Source organism: Tinamus guttatus, unplaced genomic scaffold (genome assembly GCF_059628265.1).
Source record: "Tinamus guttatus ecotype Peru unplaced genomic scaffold, ASM5962826v1 Tinamus_guttatus_pri_ptg000004l, whole genome shotgun sequence".
NCBI classification, from domain to species: Eukaryota; Metazoa; Chordata; class Aves; order Tinamiformes; family Tinamidae; genus Tinamus; species Tinamus guttatus.
The window spans coordinates 2,782,706-2,809,096 of NW_028288538.1; the positions used below are offsets into that span (position 1 = coordinate 2,782,706).

The following is a 26,391-nucleotide window of genomic DNA, read 5'->3' on the forward strand; positions in this document are numbered from 1 at the left end:
ACTCTGTGGGGCTCCCCCTTGTCCTTGGCGGGCAGGAACTGATGGTCTTGATGGCAGAAGATCCGCGGTTCAGCGGGGTCCCTGTTTCAGCCACTGACCTGGTAGTGGAAAGTCTGTGTTCCTGGTTATTTTAGAAGAGTTCCTCTTGCAGGATGAGGTTGCTAAGTGTTTGGGCACTTTAATTATCATGCTGTAATTCCATCTGGCACCCTAATGAAGAGGATGTCTTGAGGTGCTATCTGCTTTCTTCCTCCTTTTGCAGAGCGTGGACTGATACACAAACACTTGCATTTTTTTGGCCTCCTTAATTTTTAGGATTTGCTCTTAAAACCAGGAGCGAGACTGTGTGACAGTACAGTAAGTCATGATTCCCGTCAGGGCAGAATTTGCACAGCTGCCAAAATGAGGCTTGGGTATTTTACTAGGTGATACAAAATGAATGTTTAATTCATAGTGCATAACACTTTAAATAAATAGCACTTGGTCACCATCTAATGAGGATGTGTTTGACCGTTGACACCTCATATTCTGCATGCAGTTCCCCTAGCTAATTTATAGAGCAGTCTGTACATTTTTAGAAAAAATAACCTTCCAGATACAATTCATTCAACCTTCCCTATAATAAATCTTCAGTTTAATATCAAGTTTTAAATCCTAGATTTAAGCTGCTGCTAGGAGAGGGCCTCCAGGATTAAAACTGGTTTTATACAGCAATAAATTGCAATTTCATATACTAGAGGGGAGTGACACGTAACTACCTGAAACCCTGCCGTTCATCCTCCCTTTTCCTTCGTTGCCTGCATTCCTGTTCCCTAGAGGTTCACCTCTTGCTTAAGGATGGAAAAAGTTATTATTTAACTTGTGTGGAACCCGATTGCACAGAGGCCACAGAAGTCTAGGGAGCTGTTACTGCTCCCCTCGGTGAGCGGAGTCCTGGTCCTCCCTCCTTTTAGTCTCACAACTCCTGCATTTCTTGGGCAAGCTGCAAGAGAGCCAAGAGGAAAATAGCTGTGAATATTGACCCTGCTGCAGAGGCTCCGGCCGCTGCTTCGGGTCACAAACACAAGGGCGAAGCAGAGCCCAGGTGTGGAAATACAGATTTCCCGGGTAAGCAGGGATTCGTGCGGTGCAAATCTCCCCCCAGGAAGCGTGGGGCTCGTCACGGGTGCAGGGAGCCCCCTTTGCCGTGTTTGTTTTGTCTCCTGCTTTTGCCCTTTGCTTCAGCATGAGACCCCTCCGATGCTGGGTGGCCTTAGGCTTGCCTAAGGAACACGGCTTATCTAGAGGTCATAAATCGCTGCTGCGCCCTCTCTTTGGGGAAGGTGAGGGACGAAGCTGAGTTCATCCTGTGCCTGCAGCGGGACCCCCGCGGCTTCCCCGTCCCCTCGGGTTGTTCCTCGCGCCGCGGCGGTGCCAGCCCTTAAACATGGGGGAAACCAGGATGTTTGTGCTGTGAGCTAATCTGCTCTTTAAAGATGTTAGATAATGTAATAAAATAGCTCGGTGGTGCACTGCAATTACCTTTCGCATTTCGTCATGCTTCTAAAATTTTTGTCTTCTGAAACGGGAACTATATTTTTAGTATAGTGCAATCAAAAATGTCTGGCCAAGAACCTGATATAGTACCTAGGAAAATGGAAATATTCCTTTAAATGGCTTCCAGAGCTGTGGTTTCCTCTGAGTATTAAACTCCATTTGTTACGTCCTGATTACATACTTTGGTCTGGGTTATATACGGCTTGGATTTATAATTCTTAATATGGACAGTTTGATCTCCTCCCTGTTTTTTTTTTTTTTTAAACAGCAAAAAAACCACAGTATAGACTTTCAGCTTAGCATGATGTAAGCTTTATTATTGAATGAGCAAGGAAATAAAGCCTGCCTTCTTCTGCTTGTCACTGAGGCTTGCAGATTATTGTTTTCTTCTCCATGGTTGTGACTGAAAGATTCGTGCCATTAAAGCGATCAGCGTGATGGTTTCTAACTCGCGAGTGAGAAAAGAAACCCAGTGCAGAGGCAGCTCTTCCAGCAGTGCTGGATTTGCACCCTCTGCTCCGGGGACGAACGGGCAGCTGCTCTGAGCGGGCGCATCCATTGGGAACCTCCTGGGTTCCCTTTTTTAACATATGTATCTTTGATGCTGTGGGTTTGGGGCATGGGTGTTTTTGCCTTCTTAAAGTGTTTTAACAGTTTCAGGAAATGTAACCTCTCCATTTTGTCATGCAGGTGATTTCTTTCCCGTTCACAGTCTGCACCACATTAAAACATCAACATCTGGGGTTTCAGAGCAAGGACCACTCACCCGCTCCTACCTCTACACTCATTGCAGTAACAGGCTATATCTGCTAAGGTTAAATTGGGAAAATTTAATCGGAGGGGTCACAAAATCTAGCCAGCAGTCACCTTCACTGCCAGGGAGAGTGGTGCTTGGAATATAGGGAAGGAATATAGGGCAGCAGGCAGTCGCTGGAGCAGCGGGTCTTCAGGCTGTGACCACATCAGTTCCAGCTGCAAAACCTCCTCCTTAGAAATCCTCCAGCTGGGAAATCCCAGACCGCAAAACAGGTACTGCCTTTTGCAGAAAACTGATGTGAAACAGCGAATGGCGCCACATGTTACATAAGCCACGTGCCCGTTGGTCCCTTCCCCCGTCATAAACTAGGCTAAGAAGTGTCTTTTCTGAGTTAACGGATTTAGGGGAGTTTGTACGTGGTATCTTCCGACGCGCTTCAGATTAGTTTTGTGCTTTACTTCCTAGGCTTCGCTAAGCTTGTGGTCTGGCCATCCCGTGGTAGCAAACTCCCCGCCATTCCCCGAGCACCAGTTTTAATATCCGCATGTAGATTTCTTCAATATCCTGCAGTGCATTTCTCAGGGCTCTCCCGGCTAACGCTAATGCTAACCAGCCCGCGTCGCCGCCGGCCCCGGGCTGCAGCTCGAGGTGGGGTTGATGCTTCCCACGTCCGTCCCGTGCCACGGAGCGCCGGCGCTGGGGCCGTGGAGCAGCAAGGAGCGTCGCGGAGCGCCCGCTGGCTGGACGGCACCGTGGGCGCGCGCGGATGGTGAGGATTGGCAGCCCCAAATGAGGCTGTTGCTAAAGAAAACGTCCCGGCTGTCCTTGGCGGGGATCTTTCCTCCCACTCGAGCTGTCAGGATGCCGCCGGGCCTGCCGGATGAGCTGGCTTTAATCGCGCTGGTATTTTAGGACGCAGATACCCCGTCGCTGCCCACCTCGTTCCTTACGTAAGGCTCCTGCCCCCGCGGCTGAGTCAGCGCCACAGCGCCGTAAACCCCGTGTCCACGGGGGCACCCTCCACTCGTGGGGGCCCTGCCAGAGCCCCGACGTGCTCCTAGGGCACCTCGCAGCGCCGCTCATCCAAGGCTTTCATCCCATCCCGCCGCACCGCGTGTCCCACAGAAGGACACGGGTGGCCGCGCGCGGTCCCGGCCGGCCCCGGGCTCTCTTGGAGCAGGACGGTGACACCTCGCAGTGTCCCGAGGAGACGGGCGCCCCTCTGCACGCTGCCGAGGCTCAGGAGGAGCTTCGGAGCAGCCCTGCCTCGCGGCGCTGCTCTTGGCAGGCCCTGGAGGTCATTTGCTATTCATGAGTCCGTCGCAAATCCCTGAAATGTCCCTGATCCAGCACTAAAAACGGGTCGTACCAAGACAGGGCATCGCTGTCTGGTGAGCGGGACTGTGACCTCCAGCAGCCTCCTCCCCCCGCGGCCGAAGCTGCTTCTCCTCATCCCGCTCTCCCCTTCCTCCCGTCTGCGGCAGCGTTGAGCAGCCCCCAAAGCTTCCCGCGCGATGCAGCGCCGAGCCGGCTCAGGGCCTCTCCGCGTTTCCCACTTTTCCCATTTCCCTGCACCCGAAGAGTAAAAAAGTGTGATTGGGGTCCAGAAAAGCCCCAAACGAGGCTGTCGCTGCCCCAAAGGGCAGATGGAGAGGGGCCCTCAGCAGAAGCCGGGGCTGGGAGCAGCCGCACGGCCTGGGCCCGGCTCGTGGAGGACGGGGCAGGGAGGGAGGTCCTGGGGAGCAGCAGGAACGTCCCACGCGCAGGGCCGGAGCTCAGAAGAGATTCTGGGGAGTCAGCACGTGGCTAACCCCATCCTTCGCAGAGCTGGTCAGCGCTGGATGCAGTCTCACTTCCCCCTTTTCCATCTTTAATGGTCCCTGATGCATTTTCTTTTATCAGAAGCAGCCTGACCGCTCCTCCTCTAATTCAGGCTGTTCCAGCCACTGAGTCGTCCCTCATCGCAGCTAAGTTGTGGGTGTCAGAGCCCAGCAAAGGCCGAACAGCCGTCGTGTGGACGCGCGTGAGGCCGGAGGTGCTCAGCTCCCCCGTCCGATCCGATCCCTTCCGCGAGCCGTGCCAGGGCGCAGCCTTCCAGAAACCTCAGCCCGCGGAGAGGCCGCCAGCAGCGCCACGCGAGGGCTTTAACCATATTTGAACTAACGAGCGGGTGCGCTTGGATCCCGCGCGGAGGGAAATGCCAGTCTGCCTGACAGCTCGCTGGGATCATGAGGAAGTTGTTCCGCTGACGGGACGGCAGGAGCCGGGGCCGTGCGGGGAGGCGCTGCTCCGCACGGAGCGTGTGCGGAGCAGGCATGGAACGTGCGCGGAGCAGGCACAGAGCACGCATGGAGCAGGCATGGAATGCGCACTGAGCAGGCATGGAATGCACGCGGAGCAGGCATGGAATGCACACGGAGCAGGCACGGAGCATGCATGGAGTAAGCATGGAACGCACATGGAACAGGCATGGAGCACGCATGGAGCAGGCATGGAATGCACACGGAGCAGGCACAGAGCACGCATGGAGCAGGCATGGAATGCAGATGGAACAGGCATGGAGCACACATGGAGCACGCATGGAGCAGGCATGGAGCACGCATGGAGCAGGCATGGAGCACACATGGAGCACGCATGGAGTACACATGGAGCAGGCATGGAGCACACATGGAGCACGCATGGAGTACGCATGGAGCAGGCATGGAATGCACACGGAGCAGGCATGGAGCAGGCATGGAGCAGGCATGGGGCATGCGGCCCCGCTCCCCGGCCCTGCCTGGAAAACGCGTTTGAGCGCAGGAGCCCACGGGAGCGAAGGGGCTGCTCGCAGGGAGCAGCCGGGGGGTTAGTTCAGCGCATGCTCAGTCAATCCCGGGCTCTTTTGCAAGGACCGGGTAGTTTGCTCCGTGCTGCGCTGCAGTAAAACCACCACCCGATGGTCCCTGCATCCCGCTCACTTCCAGGGGTTGTTTAAGTGCTGTTTGTTCCGTGTTAGGCTTCACGGCCAGTGCAAGGCGGGCTGCAGCTGCCGGCTCCTGGGGCAGGTCACCGCGGGTTTGGAAGCGCCTCAGGTTTCCAAGGCGCATCCCGAACAACGACTCTGTCCACAGCTGCTCCTCTGGCAGCAGCGCAGCCCAGCAGCGCCCATGAGAACTGCTCCTGCGGCAGCTGTGGAGGGGCTTCGACAAGAAAGCCAATGCATTCCTCATTCTCCATCAGTTTTGATGAGCTGATCCTTGTGCTGCTGGGGCTCTTCCCTGATGTTGCAGGAAAGCGGGAAGAAGACACATTTTGGAGCGCGGTTGTGCGAGGTGCTGCTCACCCACCTGCTGTGCTGCGGGTTGTGGTGAGGGGACAGTTTTGCGGTGCCGCCGTTTGGTGGTTGCCGGTGGTGACTTTATTCCACACTCCTGCTCCCCCTCACACCCCTTTCCTAAAAATCGACGCCTGCCGCCGCTTGTCTTCTCTCCGTAGTCACTGCGTGGAGGAAACCACCTTCCTGTAATGCCCTTCTAGCATTCAGGAGACATTTGCCAGGGTGTCCGAGGCCTCCTGCTCGTCGTCTCCAGGAGCTGCCCTCCAAGGGGCCCGTGCGGCTCCCTGGATCCCACTGCACGAGCAGGCGCCGCCTCCCGAGGTCACCGCCAGCTCTTTTGTGGTCCTGCTGAAAGTCCTCATGAAAGCCAAGCTCGTCCCGCGCTGCGAAGGCTGGAGGAGCTGGCAGGAGGGAAGGGAAACCCCGGGGCGCAGAGAGCTGCTGGGAGAGCGCCCGGCACCGGCCCTGCCGTGAGCAGAGCGGCAGTGAGCGGCTTCGCTCCGGCGACGGAGGGAGAGCTGAATCCCCAGATGTGAGCAGGGAAGAGCCCTGTGCGAAACAGCAGCCTTCACCAGGCCGCGCGGTGGGGGAATGGGGCTAGAAACCAGTTTGGCACCCGCTTTCTTGAGCAATGAGCAATGATGACTGGTCATTAGCACCTTTGATGCTCTGCTTCCCTAACTCCGTGGGACGGAGCGTTTGTTAATGTTTCTGTTGCTTTCTGTGGTTTCGTTTCCATTAAACCAGCCCCGTTTGGAAGCGCAGCCCCCGTTGCAGCCAGATGTCCTGAGGGGGGCCCAGCCGAATGCGGGGGTGTCAGCGTGGCACGCTGGCCTTAATCCCACCACTGCGGAGGTGCGGGATGCCTTGGGATGCCTCGGGATGCTGTACAGTTAAACAGAGGGTGCCGGCATCCGCGTCGCTCGCGTGTCAGCTCTGCCCGAGGAGCAGGGCGAAGCAAAGGCACGCGGAGAGCTGCATCCCCTCATCCGAAATGTGGGAGCCCTGAGGAACGGTTCCTTGCTCCGCAGCTACAGGGAGCAGGATCCGGGATCCTTGTCTATGCTAGGAAGAAAAAACTCAGTTTAGTGCAGAGCCAAACAAGGGGAAATTCTCTGCTTTGTGGCCAGAGCATCTCCGTTAGCTTTGAGCTGCTGCAGGCTGTTGCCAGCAGGTTCCTGGTAACCTTGGAATGAGGGTTGGAAGTGAGGTGCATGATGCCGGTTCTGGGGACGGATACACTGTGCAGGTCTCCCGTGCCACGCTGGGAATTCACTAAAGGCTCTTTGCTCTGAGGATCTGCTGGGTGGATTTTTGAGCTTTTCTACTCAAAAGGGCAGGGAGAGGGACAGCTGTTTAATTAAACATTTACATGGAATTGTGAGCAAAAGATTAAACTGCAGCAGCAACTCTGCTAGTTCTGAGATTCCTCAGAAATTCAGTGACCTCGAGTTCGCTGTCCCCGCCACTTGCCTTCGATCCTTGGCTTCCTTTCCCACATACTTCGGAGGGAGCGGAGCAGAGCAGAAGGCCCTGGAACAAAACAGGCCGTGTTTCACTTAGCGTCGTGTTGACAAAATAAACTTCTTGCCTAAGAGCATATTTGGAATGACTTTACGGGGAGGTCGGGATCGATCGGGGCAGCCGCGGAGGTGCCGGGCCCCGGAGCGCAGCGCTCGGAGCCCAGCGCCCGCCCGGGCCAGCGCCGTTCCTGCCTCCTTCCCTGCAGCGGCCGTCGGAGCGGCCGAGTTCCCTGGAAACCAGTGTTTACCCCCGGCTTCCGCCGGCTCGGCCGGGTGCGGGAGCAGCCGCTTCCCAGCCCTGCGGGAGCGGCGCCCGTCGCTCCGAGGGGCTCCGTATCCCGCGGAGCAGACACGGAGCAGAAGGGCAGCCCCTGCCAGGCCGCGAGCCCAAGCCGGGAGCGCAGCCGGAGCCGGAGCCGTTTGCCCCTTCCCGGGCTCTGCTTGCAGCCCCTCCTGGGCCGCGCCGCCTTCCCGCACAATCCGGGGCTGTGCGCGAAGCCCTCGGGGCTGCTCCGTGGCGCCGGGCCAGCTCCTGCATAAACTGCGCTTAGTTTTAAGTCCATTTTCTCCAGCACACTTTTTTTGGCCTGCAAAAGACTTCTTCATTGAAAGCGAAGAGCATAACACTCTCTCTTTCAGTTGGCCTTTTGGACGCGAGCCAGGAGTGCCCACAACAGCTGTACCGCAGTTTAAACGTTCAGTCTCTAATGGTTTGGGGAACATTAGGGTTTTTAAGGCTTCGACAGGTCTCGAGTAAATAGTGGTCAATAAAGAGCAGCTCTTCTTTGTACCCCGCGCTCTCAGCGCTCTGCGCGGGAATAAAGCATGCTTAGAATATAATCGCTGCAAAATTAATATCCATGAAAGGCTCCCTTTTTTTTCCTGCAGGATCCCAAGAAAACCTGTCTCTAAGCGCAGACTTGGCCTCCGTGTTCCCCGGCAGGACCCCGCGGCCCGCGCCGGGCGGCACGTAGCGCCCGGGGACACGGGGGCAAAGGCAGAACAGGTAGCTGGGCTGCGGCCTTCTCCCCGTCACTGAGATGTGAAATTACTAAATATTGAAGATGGATGCAAAAAAACCCCCAGGACTTTTCTTTTTCCCCTGGTGGGGTCAAATGCCCGCGTGTTCTCCCGGGAAAACCGATGCCGGTGTCAGGGAGCTGGGGCTGGGACGAGGGCTCCCCGGTGCCGGCAGCGCGGCGCAGCCGCCGCATCGCAGCGCTCCGCACGATGCTCCGGGCAAGGAGCCGGGAGCCGCGGAGGCAGCAGAGGAGAAACTGCCGAGGGGAAAAAATCTCCCAAGTGCCAGCCTCGCAGGGCACTTTTTCCCTGAAAAAAGCAGGATTATGTAAAAGTCTGGCTGCGGCGGCGCGGCGTATTAGCGGGCTGCAGCGCTGACTGGAGCAAACGGTTTGTTGCAGCCGTCGCCTTGCTGGCTGGCGCAAGGTGGCTGCTCTCGGTTTTCCTGGTCTAAATTGCTCCGGGTTGAAGCACCCGTGAAGTCTGGCCGAGACGCTGATTCCGTGTTCAGCGCTCGGCGCTCGCCAGGTTTCAGCCGAAGCCGGCAGGATTATTCCAGTTCCAGCGTCGCCCGGTGCCATCAGCGGGTGCTGCCCGCGCAAACCCGTTCCCGCGCGGGTGCCCTCCGTTCCGGCGAGGCCGCGACGGGGTCGGCTCTTCCTCTCCCGTTCCATAACGTTTTCCTCCCCGCGGCTCCTGGTAGGGCCTGTTGTGTAACCCGCAGCTCCGAGCGCTCCAGAAGGGGCGGCTGCATGGCCTTCATTTGGGCTCTTACAAATTCAAAACAAGGCCGGAAATTAAGGCCCGTTGTCAATTTTCCTTTAAGTAATAGCTCTCTAATGAGGTGTTTTTAAAGCGCATTTATCGCATGTCACAATGCTCTTTGGAAAGCTCCTGCCTGCAGCTGAAACGTTGAAATCCGGAGGCTGTTGCTCGCTGCCCTTTCGGCGTCTCGTGCTGCGTCCGCTGCGCTGCAGAGGATGGATCCGCTGGGAGCAGCGCCATGTGCGGGGCCGGTGCTGCCCGGGGCCTCCAGCATCCCCCAGGCCGTGTCCTGAGCCATCCTGAGCCGTGTCCTGAGCCATCCTGAGCCGTGTCCTGAGCCGTGTCCTCCGAGGGGAGCGGGGGCCATGGCCACGGAGAGCTGCTCTCCGGCTGCATCCACCTGGAATTCCTCCCTGCTCCGAACCCCACTGCGCCCGGCAGACCAAACCCGCCGCAAGCGGCTCCTGCCCATCCACTTCCGTGCGGCAGCGCCATCAGATCCAGGTGGATCTGCGTCTGGCCACAAAAGTGGGACAGATGCGGTCGGAGGCCTAAGAAAGTGGCGCCTGTGCTGGGCTCGTGTGAAGGGCCGGGCGGGCGCCCTCCATCCGGGGGTTCCCCTGAGCTCCGACCGCGGTTCCCTCCCTGGACCTTGGCTCTTTGTGGAATTTCGAGACCTTTTTACCCTAACTGACCACATCGCCTGTAGCAGCCTGCGATGCCGAGCGGATCCAAGAGGAAACGCTGTTCTCCAGGCTGGGGCCATTTGGAGCCTGGTGCAGAATCGACTTGTGCTCCTTTAACACATCCACTGTTGAGGTTGATGGATAACTTTGGGTTTGGGATTTCCTTTTTTTCCGGAGTTTCCCAAATTGCCACCCTGGACGTCGGGCACCTTTCCCTGTGTGGGCTCCTGCTGGGCACCATGGAGCTGCTTTGCTGAACTGGGGGCTTTCCCTGAGCCTCTCCAGCCATCCCAGCTCTCCTGAAATAGCAATTTCCACCGTAACAAGGAATTTGAGCCGTACATCATACAGATTTACATGGTGTTCGCTGGCCCACGGAACTGCTGCTAGTAATTGCACATCCATTTCATTTTCTGTGGACCTTCCTAAAACTGACGGGGGAACTGTGGTATTTTTTAATCATTTTTGTATGGTAATGCCATTCTTTGGAGAGCAAATTTAGCACCTTGGCTAACGCTCTCCCCTGAGGGCACTGCTCGTGTCCGAACGCGGTACGTTTAGTGCCTGGACATGGTCTGGGTGTACGGAACGGGATCCCCACAGCGCTTTGCCGTGTATGTAATGTCCTTTATTACGAGGGCCTGGGGAAGCAGGGGAATATGAGCACTTGGTAAGGAAAATGTGCTTTTTTTTTTCCCTGGTAGTGCCGTGTTTTTGTGGGGGAAAAAAAAAAAAGGAGCTTACAGCCTATTTGCTGCTGGGTTGGTATTTGGATGATGGTGCTGCCTCCAGAGTGGGCTGCAATAATCCGTGGTAGATGTTTCCTTCACCGGTTTACAAGGAATAATCCCCTCAGTTCCCCCTGGCAGCTGCCATCGCTGCAGCCTGCGCCGAGACCGGGAGCTGGTTCATCCCGACAGCTCCCGGCTCCCAGCAAGGGGCTTCCCCAGCACCGCAGCGGGGCGGCTTTCCCGCCTGAAAATCCCGGGAATTGCAGCCCCGCAGAGGTGCTGACCTCTCCTTCCTCTCTTCCAGATGCAGCAGCTGTTTTATGAGAACTACGAGCAGAACAAGAAAGGCTACATCAGAGACCTGAGGAACAGCAAAATACACCGCGCCATAACGCTGCACCCCAACAAGAACCCGCCCTACCAGTACCGGCTGCACAGCTACATGCTGAGCCGCAAGATCGCGGAGCTCCGGCACCGCACGGTGCAGCTGCACAGGGAGATCGTGCTCATGAGCAAGTACAGCAACACGGAGATCCACAAGGACGACCTGCAGCTGGGCATGCCCCCCTCCTTCATGAGATTCCAGCCTCGGCACCGAGAGGAGATCTTGGAGTGGGAGTTTCTTACGGGGAAGTATCTGTATTCCGGAGCCGACGGACAGCCCCCTCGGAGAGGGATGGACTCTTCTCAGCGCGAGGCGTTGGACGACATCGTTATGCAGGTCATGGAAATGATCAACGCGAACGCCAAGACCCGCGGGAGGATCATAGATTTCAAGGAAATCCAGTACGGCTATCGCAGGGTGAATCCCATGTACGGAGCGGAGTACGTGCTTGACCTGCTGCTTCTGTACAAGAAGCACAAGGGCAAGAAGATGACGGTGCCGGTGAGGAGGCACGCGTACCTGCAGCAGACCTTCAGCAAGATCCAGTTCATGGAGCACGACGAGATGGATGCCAAGGAGCTGGCCAGCAAAATTAACCAGGATTCGGGATCCTTGTCGTTCCTCTCCAATTCGCTGAAGATGTTTGTCCCATTCCAGCTCACCGGGTCGAAAGTGGAAAGGAAAGAACTCAAAGACAAGAAGATCAACATCCTCATCCCTCTCTCCGGACGCTTGGACATGTTTGCAAGGTTCATGGGGAACTTTGAAAAGACGTGCCTCATCCCCAACCAGAACGTCAAGCTGGTCGTGCTGCTCTTCAACTCCAACTCGAACCCCGACAAGGCGAAGCAGCTGGAGCTGATGCGGGATTACCGCTCCCGGTACCCCAAGGCTGACATGCAGGTCCTGCCCGTGTCCGGGGAGTTCTCCAGGGCCCTGGCTCTGGAAGTCGGATCTTCTCAGTTTCAGAACGAGTCTTTACTCTTCTTCTGCGATGTTGACTTAGTGTTCACCACAGAGTTCCTCCAGCGGTGCAGAGCCAACACGGTTCTGGGTCAGCAAGTTTACTTCCCAGTCATTTTTAGCCAGTACGATCCAAAGATTGTTTATAGTGGAAAAGTTCCTAGTGACAATCATTTTGCCTTCACCCAGAAAACAGGTTTCTGGAGGAACTATGGCTTTGGTATCACCTGTATTTACAAAGGCGATCTCCTTCGAGCAGGCGGCTTCGACGTCTCCATCCAAGGTTGGGGCCTTGAAGACGTAGACCTATTTAACAAAGTAATTCAAGCTGGCTTAAAAACTTTCCGAAGCCAAGAAATTGGAGTAGTCCATGTACATCATCCCGTTTTTTGTGACCCTAATCTTGATCCAAAACAATATAAAATGTGCTTGGGGTCCAAAGCTTCAACGTATGGGTCCACGCAACAGCTGGCTGAACTATGGTTTGAAAAAAATGACCCAAGTTTTGGGAAAAGCAGCAATACTAATGGCTCAGTGAGGACAGCCTAATGTCCAGCTATGCTGGAAAAGACTTTTTTTTTTTAATTATCTAATTTATTTTTGGGAAAATGTTTTTTGATAGTTCACTTTTAAAAGACCACACAGGATATATTTTAGAAATCATTGTTGTTTTCTTACAAAGAGCTCGTTTTGAGAAGAACAAGGCTGTTGGGTTTCTTTGTTGTTGTGTTTTTGTTTTTAAACAAAACTGTGATCAATATTTGCCTTCAAACAGAAATTTGTTTAAGAATGATCTGACAGATCTGCAGGAGTCTGACTTGAATTAGAATTTCCTTATGAACAAAAGATTGTTTTTTTCTACCTTTTCCGTTGCTGTCTTCGTTGCTAGGATTCTGTAAATTGGGACGTGAATGTTGGAGCAAAGTGACAAAACGCTGTATCGAAATGTTTTGTTGTGACTGCTGCATTACGGAGAGTTGACTTCTTGTTAAAAATAGCCATTATTTTAAAAAATTGCGTTAGAACAAAACCAGTCAGCGTGGCAATGATGAGTTTTTCAAATGGCTGATTCCTTCAGTTAAAAATACCCTTCTACTTCTTGTGGCCGGGCAGCTTCAGGAGCGGGAGGGAGGAGGCACAACCTGCTTCCCGAGCAGTCCTGTAGAAATGTTTGTCTTTTCTATTTGGTCCGTATCTGGATCGAACGCTTTAGGAATCCGTGATGGATTCTGTGTGTTGTTCCAAACCGCTGTCCTGGCTGGAGCTGAGACCACGGGGTGAAGTGGGAAAACGTGGGAAGGGCGAGGACGGGGAGGGAGGATCCCTGGCAGCAAAGCAGCGGGACGCGGTGGAAAAAGAGAGATCCCTAGTAAAAACCTTGAAAAAGCTTATATACAAAGTGTACTGCACCTGGCGACATTAATTTTGTTCAGTCAGTTACATGATGTTAATGGGAACAATTATTACATTATTTGATTACTAGTTTTGTTTTCGTTTTTATTTCCTGTATCTGATAGACCTTTAATTTATTTAATATCCATTGTTTTAGGATCTCGACCTTTCCTTGAATATCTGTTAGTCTTTTTAATATTTTATATATATATATATGTGTGTGTAAATATATATATATATATTAGGAATGTATTGCATCTTCTCACTGTTAAGGTAGTGTACATCATACTTGCAGTAAATGATCTCCAAAGATTACTTTCTAAAATATTTTTTTTCATGGATTTTTTTTTTCCTCAAATTTCCTTAACATTTTTTGGAAGGACTTCAGTAAGCTTAGGAATTTTTTTGTTACTCTAAGAGGAATTGGGGATGGGGAGGCTGAAACACGACAAGTATGATCCCTATGAATTACCACCTAGCAAGGTTAAAGAAAATACGCAAATAAAGTGCCTTAAAGCCAGCTGAAGGGAACCCTTTCCACTGAGACTTCACCGGTGAATGGAAATTGTCTTTGCAGTGATAATATTTCGGGACCTACCTGTAAATGTCTTGCTGAGCAGGAACAAAAATTAAAACCCAGCGAACAATCTATTTTTCTATTGCAGCCTCCGGCGCCCTTTAGTCTCATTCCGCTTTGCCTACTCTTTGGGAAGTGGAGAAGAGTGAAAGGAAGGATAAAACCCAGCGCTTAGGGTATTGCCATGTCTGAGGGGACCTTGCGGAGCAATCGCTATTCCAGTAGAGAAAATAATCCTTGTTTACACATGTATGGAATATGAACTGCAACTAGCGTAGAGTCGATGTCTTATAATGTTCATCGTTTTTTGGTGACAGTCCCAAGGATGTAGGTACTTGGATGGATACAGTGCATGGATTTTTTTTTTTAAGACTTGCTTCTAAAGGCAATAAAAATTTTTTTTTATTTGCAACCCGAGTGCCTCGTGTCATCTCCTCGGTCGTGTCTCTCCACCCAGCGCAGCGGGACGGGACGGGAGCAGGGCAGAGCACACGGCCCCCCGGGCGCTGGCACCTCGGGGTTGGTTTTGGGCTGCAATAAACTCTGCTGCGCTCGTGGGGGGCACAAGAGGGGCCCCAGGGGCCCTGGTGACAAGTGACAAGTCACAGAGGGTCTGAAAACACCCACAGCCAAGGGAGCAGCAGAGACAGGGCTGAACAAGCGGGTAATGTTTTGCAGCCTCGGGACACAGTAAAAATAATGTAAATGCTGAGTGCTTGTATATCTATATAAGTACAGAAATGGTTTAATGCAAAGCACCCGGCTGCTATTAGACTTTTTTTGCTCAGATATCACAAATCAAGTTCCATTACCAAATTCGCTCAGGGCACGTTAAAGCCTGGTCTACACCAAACACGGAGGCAGAACTGGCAGCCTCACATCTCGATTCACCCCTTACGGACCAGCAGCTTAAAAGCAACCGGCTTTAACGCTGTGTTGTCACGTGCAGCCCTCCGTGACAAAGTGTGACCTTGTGACAATGCCGTCCTGGTGGAGCAGCCGTCCCGGCCCCCAGGCCATGGGCAGCGCGGCAGGTGGGTTCACCCGTGCCTGGGTTCCTTGGCCCGGGTCACGGCAGCTCGCTCGGATCCGGGAGAGGGTGACAGCGTGGGGACCCGGCGAGGCCTTCGCCCCAAGGACCTGCTGCAGCCGAGCACGGCCTGAGCCTTGTCCTCACCGCGGGGTCCCTGTGACTGCTCCCAGGTTAAATATTTATACGTCACTTTGCACAGTGGAAGCATTTCAAGTTTTGATCCTCTAGGCACAGCGGGTTGTTATTGCCCTAAAAATAAAAGTTACCGTTGTCTTTCTTCTCCACACAACATCCCTGGACCTGGGTGCATGGGCCTTTCAGTGAGATCAGCAAGAAAGCGCTGCCCAAACCAAATCTGCTTAGCCTGGAGTTTTTGTTAAAGGTCTGACTTTACATTGCAAATTATTAGACTAAGTCGTTTTGCATGAATACTTGCTAAAAATATTCCACTTGCACAGCCAACCTCACTCAAGAGCTTTCTGGAAAAAAAAGTAAAAAAAAAAAGAAAAAAAAAACAACCTTCGGAGACATCGTAAATGGGCAGCCGCCCCGGAGAGCGGCTGGGCCGGCTGCGGGCGGCAGCTCCTGGGTGCTTGAGGGACTCGTGCGCCCCTGCAGAGCCGGGGCCGCGCGGTGCGACAGGTCTGTGACACTGCCCGCAGCTGGAGGCCTTTTAAACAACTCTTTTTGTACCCAGCTCTGTAGCCTCTACCCAGGCTCAGTGTGTGGAGCTCGGGAACCAGCGCTACTGCAGAGACTGGAACAAATGCAGCCCTTTTTCCCCCCATATTTGGCTCCCAGGGCTGCCCTGGCTCGTGGACATTGCAGGGGGCTTTGGGCTGCTGGGGATGGGTGGCGGGTGCTCGGCCCGTGTCCTGATGCTGCCCTGCACTGCGCTGCCTGTGCTACCCCGGCCCTGCCGCGCGGGCTGGATGGGCTTCAGGAGAGGAGGAGGAGGAGGAGGAGGAGGAGGAGGAGAAGGAGGAGGAGAAGGAGGAGGACAAACCTTGGGTGCCTTATTGACTTTGCAGTTACAGGGCTCCCACGAAGCACACACACTCAAGCCCTTGGTGTGAGAAAACACACGATCAAGGGAAGCTCGTCGCGATGTGTGGGAGGATAAAACACCGTCCGGCTCCTGTTCCTCTAATAAACACCATTTCTGGTGCGGTCCCCGCGATGCCGGCCCCTGGCAGAGGGGCGGCTGCCTCGTGCCACTGCCTAGAGCTCCCTGGCGAGGAGCTCGAGGCAGCCTCGGGCTTGGGTGGCTTCGACGTGGGCGCTGCGAGGAAGCGGCGCCGGGGAGCGGGGGGCTCCGTGCGGCCTCGTGCCCAAGGGACGTTGTCACCCCCAGGAACGAGGGGCTCGGCTGTGCTGGGAGGTGGCAGCGGCCCCCGCGAGGGTGAGGAGGCCGCAGGCAGAGGAAGCCCCTTTCGGAGGGGAGCGGGGCCGGGCGCGAGGCGCGGGCGGCGCTGAGGGGCCCGGCCTGCGCCGCAGGGCTCGTCCTGAGGCGGCTCCCGCCACACGGAGCCCTCGGGCGCCGCCGCGCTGGGCTCAGCATGAGGAGGCAGCTCCCGTCCCCAGCCTGCAGCCCGCGGGGGACACGCACATGGTTCCCATTACTGGCCGGGCCCTAGGCCCGCTGCCGAAGCGGAACAGGAGCAGGAGGAGGCACGGGAGGACAAAGCAGGGCGGGAAGCGGGCACTCGCTGCAGGCCGGAGGGGCCGCTGGGCACCGCGGGGCTCTGTGGGGATGCTGGGCACCGCGGGGCTCGGTGGTGCCGCACGAGCAGCCTTGGCGACACTTCCCGGGCCCTCCACTGCCTCGTCCACCCCGTGCAGACCGCGGCGCCCTTCTCCCCGCCAGGCTCCGGGGGCATCCGCTGCTTTTCCAGCGGCTGCTGCAGCTCCCGCGCTCCGCAGCCCCAAGGAGGTGCCAGCGATGCAGGGTCAGAGGGGGAGGAATCGGTTTATTTTAAGATACACGGTGTGTTGGAAGAAGGGATGTTTTAGCAGCCTGCAACAGAAACGTGAAACACGAACCCCGCGGTTACCTGCCCGCTCGGCCTTGGCCAGCCTTGCCGATGCTCAGAGTCCACACGAGTTTCTTGAGATAAGAAAAAAAATCCCAACAGAACCAACTGTACAACTTTTTACAGGGTGCTGAGCTGGGGGCCCTTTATACACGGCTGTACATGCTTGGGGTAACTAAGTGCAATTGCAGTGAGAGCGTCACCGTAGGCCACGAAGGAAGATGGCCTCGAAGCTGCAGCGAGGGGGAGCCGGGCCCCGGCACATTCAGCTTGGCGCCTTCCTGATACCCTGCAGCTTCGTTCACCAGGACACCGGGAGCGGAGCAGGGCCAGGTGATGGGGGTTGCTGGACACTGAGCTCCCTCCTCGCACAGGGAAGCGGCTGCCCATCGGGGCGGCCGCAGTTTGTCCCAGTTCTGCTTTGTCCTGAGCTTTGCTGGGGCTCCTGTCCCCACAGCTCTGCCCGGGGCTCCCCATAGGGCTCCATAGCAGCAAAACGGGGGCAGCCCCGTTCCTGGGGCCTCGCGGCAGGACACCCCGTCCCGTCCCGCGCCATCCAGGGCCACCGGCACTACCTCCTCTTGCGCATGCAGGTCTCCAGCCTGCCCAGCTCCTCGTAGGCCTGGTAGAAGATGTCGAAGTCCCTGGCGCTCCAGCCCCTCCAGACAGCCAGGCACCACTCGCCATGTTCGTTGGCGAAGCAGCAGACCACGGTGTCCTTCGCGACGAGAGCGGCATCCACCAGCGTCCTGGGGAGGAGAGCGGAGTGGAGCGGAGCTGGCGGCCGGGCCGGGCGAGCGGCCCCGCGGCCTCTGCTCGCCAGCCAGTGACGCTCCTTTTACAAGCTGCGAATCCTCGAGCAAGGAGGACGCGGCGAGGAGAGGAACTGGAAACTCTGCCGTGGCGAGAGCACGCAGGGCCCCGGGGGGAGGCCCTGGAAGGGATTCGGGTGCCTCAGCATGCGGCTAGGTGTGTGCCATGACATTTCGAAAGGGCTGTTAAGCCGATTCCTTAAATCCACGCCTGATCCCAACCTCACTGCCAGCTGGGCGGCCGCAGCCCCACGGCATGAGGCCACGCGGCGGGGCCGCCACGCGGTGCCACAGGGCACGGCGCCCGCCCAGGCCGCGGGCGGCCGCAATCCCGCTGGGCATGGCCCCGCGCCCGCCACGCGGCCGCCCGAGCGGGACCGGCCGGTGCCGCTGGGCCTGGTCGAGGCTGGAGGGCCGGATCAGCCTAACTCCGTGCCCAATTCCTCCTCATGAACTGGGTAAAGTGACTTGACCTAACGGGAGCTGGGGACAATAAAAACATCCCGCTGTCAACTCAGTCGCTCTACTGGTAACTAGGGGGACGGAAGGAGCAAGCTGCATCTGCCGTTGCATTTGTCAGGGGTAATAGCAGATCATTTATAACCCTTAGTGCTGCTTAGCGCCCATCTCTTGGACTGAAACAGTGCAAGCCCACACTGGTATTTAAATGGTCAGCGGGACCCGGCCGTTCTTTATTGACTCGGTGGCCCGGGTGCCGTAGGAAGTGTTTCAAGGAGCATGTGTAACGGCTCCCGCCGCTCCCAGGCACCTCCCCGGCCCCGGCCGCCGCCAGCACAAAGTGCTCATTTAGAGGCAGCAGGAATCAACCCGATCCGCGGGAATGCGGCCGCAGCAGCGCCCACCCGGGCCTAAATGCGCCGCTTGTTCTGCGCTCCGTGTGCCGGGCAAGGCGGGCGCGCGTGTGCGCGGGGGTTCTGACCCTCCTCCGGCCACCCCGTCCCCGCGGCACCCGCCACGGAAGGGGCAGTCTCACCCGTAGGGAGCCAGCTCGCCGGCCTTGAGCACGGCGATGACCCTGCCGCGCTGCGTGCCGCACTCCTTCTCCAGGCCGATCACGATGATGTCCCCTCCTCTCCTGCAAGAGAAGCAAGTGAGGCCTCATGGGCACTCGGCAACGGGGATGATGCAGCTGAGGAAACACAGGTTAAACGTCCCCCCGTGCTACAGCCCCTCCTCTCCGTATGGGAAGGGGGCTCTGCAATGCCACCAAGGGCCATCGTGTGCTGGGGACAGTGAGTGCCCTTGGGACTGGCAGGATCTTGGCCACGGTCTTGGTGAAGCCCAACAGGAGGGCACTGGGCTTGGCCGGGGGAGCGAGGAAGCTGCCTCTGCTTCCTCAGCAGGTGGGGAAACGGGATTTGGGCTCTCGCCAGCCACTTTTTCATTCTGCTCCAAGAAAAGCCCCTTACACCTTGGATTTAGCCATTCCACCCAGCACTAGATACCTTTAAAAAGCAGTAGAAAAGTTGATGTCAAGTTGATTCTTAGGCAGCTGTATCACACTGGGACACAGAAGTTCCTGCATCTTCCGCTAGCTCAAGCTTGTGTTGCCAGGAAGGTTTGAGATGAAGTTGCTTTATTGACCCACCTACCTGGGGATCCATATGAGGTCTTTGACAGCCAGAATCTTCACAGCTTGGAGATGCTGCGCGTGGTCGCCCGCAGGCATCGCATCATGGTCTGGGGACGGCTTCAGGTCATGAAATTTGTCAGACTCCTCAAAATCGGTGGAAAGTGGCGCACTGGAAGAGCTCATGGGCGAGCTGGGCAGGCTGAAGGAGGAGCGGGCAACCATGTGAGGAGGCGAGGAGGAGTAGGAAGACACAGAGCAATAATCGGTGAGCGAGTCCTGGTGGTTTAGGATCTGGGTGCCAACCTCTGGGCTGTAGATAATGCTCATATCCACCAGCGAGTTCCTCTCGGGCGCCTTGCGGTTGATGGGTGTCGTGGCCGGGATGGCCGCACAGGGCTGCTGGATGGTGAACATGTCCCGGAGGGGGCTGCAGTCCCCGCAGAAGTAGCGCGCGCAGAGCTGGTAGGTGCTGACGTGATACATGACCAGGAAGTTGCTTTTGTCATCCAGGCACCAGGCCACCTCCTCGCCGTGGCACTCGGAGTTGCACGCGATGGAGGTGATCACCGAGGGCGGGCTGAAGGGCTCCAGCCTCCTGCTGATCTCCATGGTGGCGCAGTCGATGACGAGGACGCCGGGCCCGTTGCTGTACCAGACCTCGGCGCCGCTCTGCGTCACCTCCATGGCCTTCACGGGGTACGGGTTCTGCCGCGGGTCCTCGTCGGGAATGTTGAATTTGGACCTGTTGGCTGTGTGGGAGCACAGGTAGGAGCAGTTGTCCCCGGGGATACCGTGCACCACTGAAAACACCGCCACGAGTCCGTCGGACAGCCCGGCCAGCACCACGTAGGAGTTCTGCAAGGAAGAGACGGCAGGTCTGCTGTCTGGTTTCTTTACTGCTGTTCAGCACAAGGGCTTTCAATCTCAGGCCCTGGCTGCCTCTCCCAACCTTGTAAGTAGACTGACATTCCAAACCACTCCGTGATAACAGCAACACATAAAGAAGTTATTACACGAAAGCCTCTTGCCCAGCATCGCCTCGCTATTCACTGTCAAGGAAGGAGAGAGGGACCTGGCAGCCTGCCCGGCTGGGATATGCTGAGGGGCAGCCAGCGTGGTCCTAGCGATGTCCTTGCTCCTGGTGGGAGCCCACTTCCAAAAAGGAGTAAAGCACAGCGCGGCTAGGAGAGGAATGGAAGAAAATGCAGGAGGACTTTGAAGGATAGAGACGGTCCTCGAGCAGGCAAGGGCAGGCAGCAATGTCTGCGTCGACTCCGCGGTAAGGCTCTTCCTGAGGAGCTGCTCCTGCTCTGGGATTCCCGACAGCTTTGGGAAACCCCAGGAGCAGCAGCAGCTCAACAAACGGCCAGAGGAGCCTGCGCCCCGGGAGCCCGGCCACAAGGCTCCAGGCACCAGCAAAGCAGATGAACCCACACCCACCTCGAGGGACTTCGCGTCCCCCCACGTGGAGCAATGAACGCTAAAAAAGACCCTTTTGGCCAGGGCTTTTCCTGCCACTGTTCCGAGTGGGCCCAGTAAAGGCAGCAGCGTGTCCAGGGGCAGCTCCACGGACCCAGGGTCACCTCTGCCTGCAGCGGCCCCTTCCCGGCTGCGTCCCCGGGACGCAGTGACACAGCCCGGCCCTGGGCCATGCCAGCCCCCTAAGGGAACCTCTCCCCCCGTTTCACTTCACCGAGAGCAAAATCAGCATCTTGAATCGAACTCGGGCAGCAAGGGGCAGCCCTCGGCTAGCACAGGGGTATCAGTTGAGTGTCCAGGCTGTTTAGGGCTCCTAAGGAGGGCTGGACAAAAGCACATTATCTGCACGCAGTCTGAGCGCAGCCACGAGCGTGCTGAGGCTGGGTGACTAATTCAGATCACGGCAGAGTTCTCCTGTAATGGGAAAAACCAGGGAAGCAAGTGGAAAGTTGTGAAACGGACTTGGACTTTTACTCCAACTCAGTGCTGTCCCAATTCTCTAACCGCTAATAAAAAGAAACCCAAATGGCCTGCAGAGCTCGGTGCCATGTCCTGCTGCCATGTGGAGCTGCTGCAAAGCCTCCCAGACCTGGCCTGCCAGGGAGTTGCATCAGGAGCTTGGAACATGGTGGGATGCTTTGCACAAGCAGGGATTATATTCTTATTATTTTTTGGAAAGGAGTTTGATTATTTAAAACAGAAGAAAACACAGCAGAACAGCCTGCAGTTCTCTGGTGAAAATCATCCAATTTTTCCAATGCAAGAGACCTTGCATACCAAGTATTTCTTACTGAAAAGTTTATATCAAAATGAGAGCATGTGAAATTAAAAGGTCTAATTTCATCTTTTTAATGACCTACAGGAAATTACTGTCCAGTTTCATTATCAGCCACGTTTTAAAAGGCCTGTGAGTTCCCTGATGCCAGGGCTACACTACTAATGTACTTAAGCTGGCTTGCTTAAATGTAATGTGGGTATGTCAACTCCAAAGGTTCCTACCTCAACAGGAGACACTATTAAGCCCTCACAGTTCTCTGTGGTTTTCTCATTTGATTTGAAAACGATGAATTACTCAAGCATAGTCTTCAAAAAAAATATTTTGATTTCCTTGATTAGTGTCAGCTACTGCAAAACACAACCAAGGTTCCCTGTTGGATTTAAGAGGCCAAATTCTCCTGGCGCAAGGAAAAATCAATGCTCTAATTGGCAGAGCTGCAGCACTTATACCCACTCCGCCTTGCTAATGATGCTCCCCCTGCCAAATCTCAGCCTGTCCTAGGATATCACAGGAGTGGAAGCAGTTTTGGAAGATGTTTTATGCAGAGAGGCGCTTATTACTCACAGCCTGGGACACCAGAACCTGCTTTGTCCAGCTGCTGATGTTATCTCCTCATTTAGGGAAGGAGGAGGGAGCATTCCCGTGCTGATCCAAGGAACCCTCAGGAGCGAGCTGCCGCTCCGAGGAGCGCCCGAAGGCCGCCCGTCCCCAGGGCCGCTGCGCGGTGCCAGCGCGGCACAGCCCTCCAGCCTGGACGATGCAGCAGGGCAGCAGCCTCCAGAAACCTTAAGTAACTTTCTCAGAACTCGCTTTCAACATTTCCGCTCCGCGAGGAGCCAAGAAAAACACGGCAGCAGAGCAGGGCCCTGCAAGGCTCCGTGGAGCCGGGAGCCCCGCGGAGCCGGCGAGGAGGCCTCGGAGCGCGGCCGCGCACCCACCGGCTCCCCGGTGCCGTCGGCGAGGCCGCCCGAGCGGGTCCGAACGCCCCCGGCACCGCGGTCCCCTCCTTCCCGCAGGGCTGGCACCGGACACGGCCGCGGGCTGCACACTTTAAATGCAGCTTTTGTTTTTTCCTGTTCCAGGGTGTTTTTCTTTTTTTCTCTCTGCAAAAGGCCAGGGCCTCGCACACCTTCACACTGCTCTTCGCCTCAAGGTTTCTTTGTGCGAATGCCACGAATCACATAGGAAGCATCTTCTTTTGCTCTTTTTAACCTGCTTGCTTGATTGTTTTTTTTCTGAAAGGAAATTTATAGGGCATTTTATTGTTTGCCAAAGGTGATGATAGCAGTGACAGAAAATATCTACAGAAAAGCTAGATTTTACATGATCTTTCCTCAGAGGCCGAGTTTTGGATTCTGGGCCCCTCTCTGCTGCTCTTAAATTTCCATGATGCTTCTTTTGGATGAAAAGCCAAGCTCTGGAAATTGTTTCTCTTGGATTGGGCTTCCCAAGGCGATGCTGAAGAATTCCCCTTCCCAGCACCAGGCCTCGGCAAGCTACCTCCCATCCCATCAGCTGCATGGCTCTCTTCCTTGGGAAAGGCCGATGTTCCCAGTGTCTCTCTCCTCCACCAGGCAGAACCAGCGATTCCATAACTTTGCTCTAAATCCCTGCTCCGCGCAGAGCGTTTCACAAGCGTAACTCGGCCTTTCCACTTAGCTCTTCTGGAAGAATTGGCTGCTCCGAAAAACGGTTCTGGCCAACCTGCTCCGCACATCCCCGTGGCTGCTGCTGTGGCTATTTCACTGCCAAAGTCATTCACAGAAAGGAGAGAGGAGAAACTCAAGTACAATAAGCTAAGCGGGAGCGTGCCGAAGGGCTGCGGATTGCTGGAAGCCTGGGTAGGGTCGGGGGAGGAAGGGAGGTGTCTAGACTCAATATTCCTATTGTAGGGCCTGGCATTATTTATGACATTTCCTAGGCAAGCCACAGACTGAAAATAGAAACCAGGAGACATCGAGCCACTCATAAGCCCTGAGGAAGGGCTCTGCAAAGCCGTATGACAGTGGAAAAGCTGAAAGGGAAAGACTCAGGCAGCACGACAAAGAAACTTGCCCTGCACATCAGAAACGGGGAGGACGGCTGCAGGTCTGGGAGCCAAAGCAAGCCGACAGATGCAGCCTCCTGGCGCGGGAAATCCAGCCCCGCGCCAGCCCCAGCAATGTGTCCTACTTCAGCCCTACTTACAGCACGGCTGGAAGCGAAGTGCTCCACCTTACACTGACCATCTGCCAGGCTACGGCCGTGCAGCAGCCTGAGCAAACAAGCCAGGAAGGGACGGCAACGCGGAGCGGCACATGGCACGAAACAGCTCCACTGCCTCGCCGAGAACTGCTCCATATTGAGCTTTTAGACACATACCAGTCTGCTGGCATCTGCAAAAACTACACAGTTACCAGTAATGTTGGAACGTAATTATATGTTTTTATTCCAGGTGGCTGTAAGAAAAACCGGAGGTAATTTAGCCAGAAAACAGTTTTTATACATCTCCCAAGACTCGCCCGCAATAGGCAGTAATGTCAGATTTCTCTTGCCAACAGCGGGATGTGAGCATTTCCAGAAGCAGACAGATAGTATATAACTTTTGTCATTACCCATAGGAAGCAGTTCTTGGGTTGCTTTTGTTATCTAAATGTTCTCATCCAAAAATAAAGGGAAGTGTGGCTAAGTACAGATAATATTTAAAGATAATTATGTGCACAAATAACAGCACGCACACACCCCAGGAAAGGAGCGGGTACACGAGCTAGGATAAACTCAGGCATCAGCAGTTAACAAATGTCTGCTCTAATTACTCATTAATATCCCCTGTACTTTGCTTGATCAGACTAAACCTTCTCTTCCAGTGATGCAGAAACACAGCTGGAAAACTTCCTTGCTGAGGAATTGGATATATTTGGACTGTTTTCCCAGCAGGCATGGAAGCGCCGGCTCCGGTCCCCTGACTGGGGCTCAAGCCCACACCTCTGCCCTTGGCTGGGCTGAAACCCTCTCCTCGTGCTGCTGGATCGTCCCTGGGCACTGCAAAGTCCTTCAGGGCTGTTCCAGGCAGCCCCAAGGCTGGCAGCCTGTCCCAGGGGCACCCCGAGATCCCTGCTTACCTTTCTGACGACGGGCATGACAAGGAAGCAGCTCACGGCAGCGGGAGTGTCCAAGCCCTTCTGCGGCACCTTCAGAGGACACATGCCCTGCAGCCCGTACACAGAAATCTTCTGGTCCTGTCAAGGAGCACATAGGATCCCAGGTATTTCAGTCACCTCTCTTGATTTTCACATTTTGAGACCCAAGCAAGATCAAGTTGGCTTCCCAAACAGTTTTGTATTTGTATTTCTGGATATTCAAACTATTTGTTTTGTTGGGGAGTATCTGTTGTGTCTGTGGGTGCAAAGAGGGTACTGCCTTCCCCTGAACAGCTATGGATGAGATGTGTACTGCCCAAAAGCCTCCAAAACCACCACTGCAGGGGGTTTATCACCATGTCCAAAGCAACATTTGACATCCCTGACTCCACACAAACCTACCAGAACAAGTCAGGAGGTTTGCCAAAATAACTGAAACTTGTATGTTATTTTACATTAAGCTGTCAGTTCAAGTAAAGCCAATATTACTTTGTATGTGAAATTACAAGTGCTCTACACCTTGTAAATCTACCAAAATGAAAGAGGATATCCAATTTGGAGAACACCAATGCATTTAACTTTGATCTAAAGAGTGGAAATAAAATGCTTTAAGATTTCTGATTTGAAATCTTTCTATACCTTTTTAATGAAAAAAGTGACTATTTGAATTTTGCTTTGATTAGGGATGTCGGAAAAAAAAAATCTTACTTTTCTAAGGAGAAAACAGATCTTAACTCTCACTAAGTGCCAATATAAGTTCACTAGGGCTGAGTGAAATAACCAGCACACATTATTCAGTCAGCCTGCATGTCCATTTTATCCTTTTTGAATTTTAGCAACATGCTTCAATTTGTTTTAGCTATTTTTTTGTTTGCTTTGTGTCAAAAGATTGCGTCAGGACCAGCTGACACTTAACACAGCCCTTTACAGACCATATTCGGAGGCCCACAGAGAGGAATCAGCCAAGCTCACTCAATCTTATCTTTTTAGCCGCAATTTTCCATGGCAAATAGAAAGCTTGGGTGCCCATTCCCACCAATTTCCAAGTCCCTCAGGCCTCTTGCAAAACCCCATCCTTAATGCATGGTTTCTCTCACTGCTTGCTGTTATCACTTACAGATAAGGACATTTTCCAGATGAAACCCTCAGGACGGATATGGCACAACCTGGAGAGTTTCACCCTGGAAAGCCGAGATTCCCACGACCGTGTGGAACGCCAGGAGGCACGATCTCAATCTAGAGCTTGGCTAAATAACAGATGGAAACCACACACCAGGAGATGGCAGATGCAGCGCCAGGCTGCTCGCCCGTGTCTCACCCGCTCCCGGCTTTGCTAATTTAACGGGCTCTTTCTCACCACTCGTGTCTCCCTTCAGCAGGGCAGCAAGGCACAGGTGACACTTACCTCCGTAGCGGCCCAGAGCATGTTCTGAAATTTCAGCTGGCAGCAAAGCTTCATTCCTGGGCAGCTCATCCTCTCCACTTCTATCACTCCTTTCTCAGGATTCACCACCGTGTAGTTTCTGGAAGGAGCAAACACAGTTTTCTGAGGCAGGCAGCTCCCTGCAAGGTGCTACAGGACGCTCCGTGGGGCATTTGTGTGGGACACAGACGTGTCTATGATCACCACAGATGGGAGCAAGGCTGCAAGTCCTACCAGCGTACAGGAGGCTGTTGTAATGAGAGAGGAACCCAGCAATGTCCCTGCCTGTCCCTAAGGGGCAAGTATGCAATGGCAAAGTGGTCTGACTTTGTACCAAAAGGGACTCAGAGCACTTAGACAGTCTGTTGCTATAATGCAGCTGTAAGACAAATAGCTCCAGCTGAAGGGCAGTAATTAAGAGCTGGGAGGTCTTAGCCTTTCTTCCTCGTTAGGGTCTCAGGAGAATACG

The 26,391-nt window shown here is 54.8% G+C and overlaps 2 protein-coding genes across 4 annotated transcripts in view; one reads left to right on the forward strand and one right to left on the reverse strand.

Moving 5' to 3' along the window:
• CHSY1 (chondroitin sulfate synthase 1) overlaps positions 1–12,649 on the forward strand; it is a 60,839-nt gene extending 48,190 nt beyond the window's left edge. Inside the window, exon 3 of the mRNA XM_088536702.1 lies at positions 10,639–12,649. Coding sequence (XP_088392828.1) covers positions 10,639–12,231 — 1,593 coding nt within the window. The 3' untranslated portion in view covers positions 12,232–12,649. The remainder of the gene's footprint in view (positions 1–10,638) is intronic.
• A 4,634-nt stretch (positions 12,650–17,283) lies between these two features.
• The window catches only part of LRRK1 (leucine rich repeat kinase 1), a 69,600-nt gene continuing 60,492 nt past the window's right edge, over positions 17,284–26,391 (reverse strand). For all 3 annotated transcript variants that reach the window (XM_088536829.1, XM_010215759.2, XM_010215760.2), the window contains 5 exons: positions 25,905–26,022; positions 24,482–24,598; positions 19,143–19,978; positions 18,524–18,625; positions 17,284–17,466 (listed from right to left, as the gene is read on the reverse strand). In XM_088536829.1, the coding sequence (XP_088392955.1) occupies positions 17,289–17,466; positions 18,524–18,625; positions 19,143–19,978; positions 24,482–24,598; positions 25,905–26,022 (1,351 nt within the window). In that variant the 3' untranslated portion in view covers positions 17,284–17,288. The remainder of the gene's footprint in view (positions 17,467–18,523; positions 18,626–19,142; positions 19,979–24,481; positions 24,599–25,904; positions 26,023–26,391) is intronic.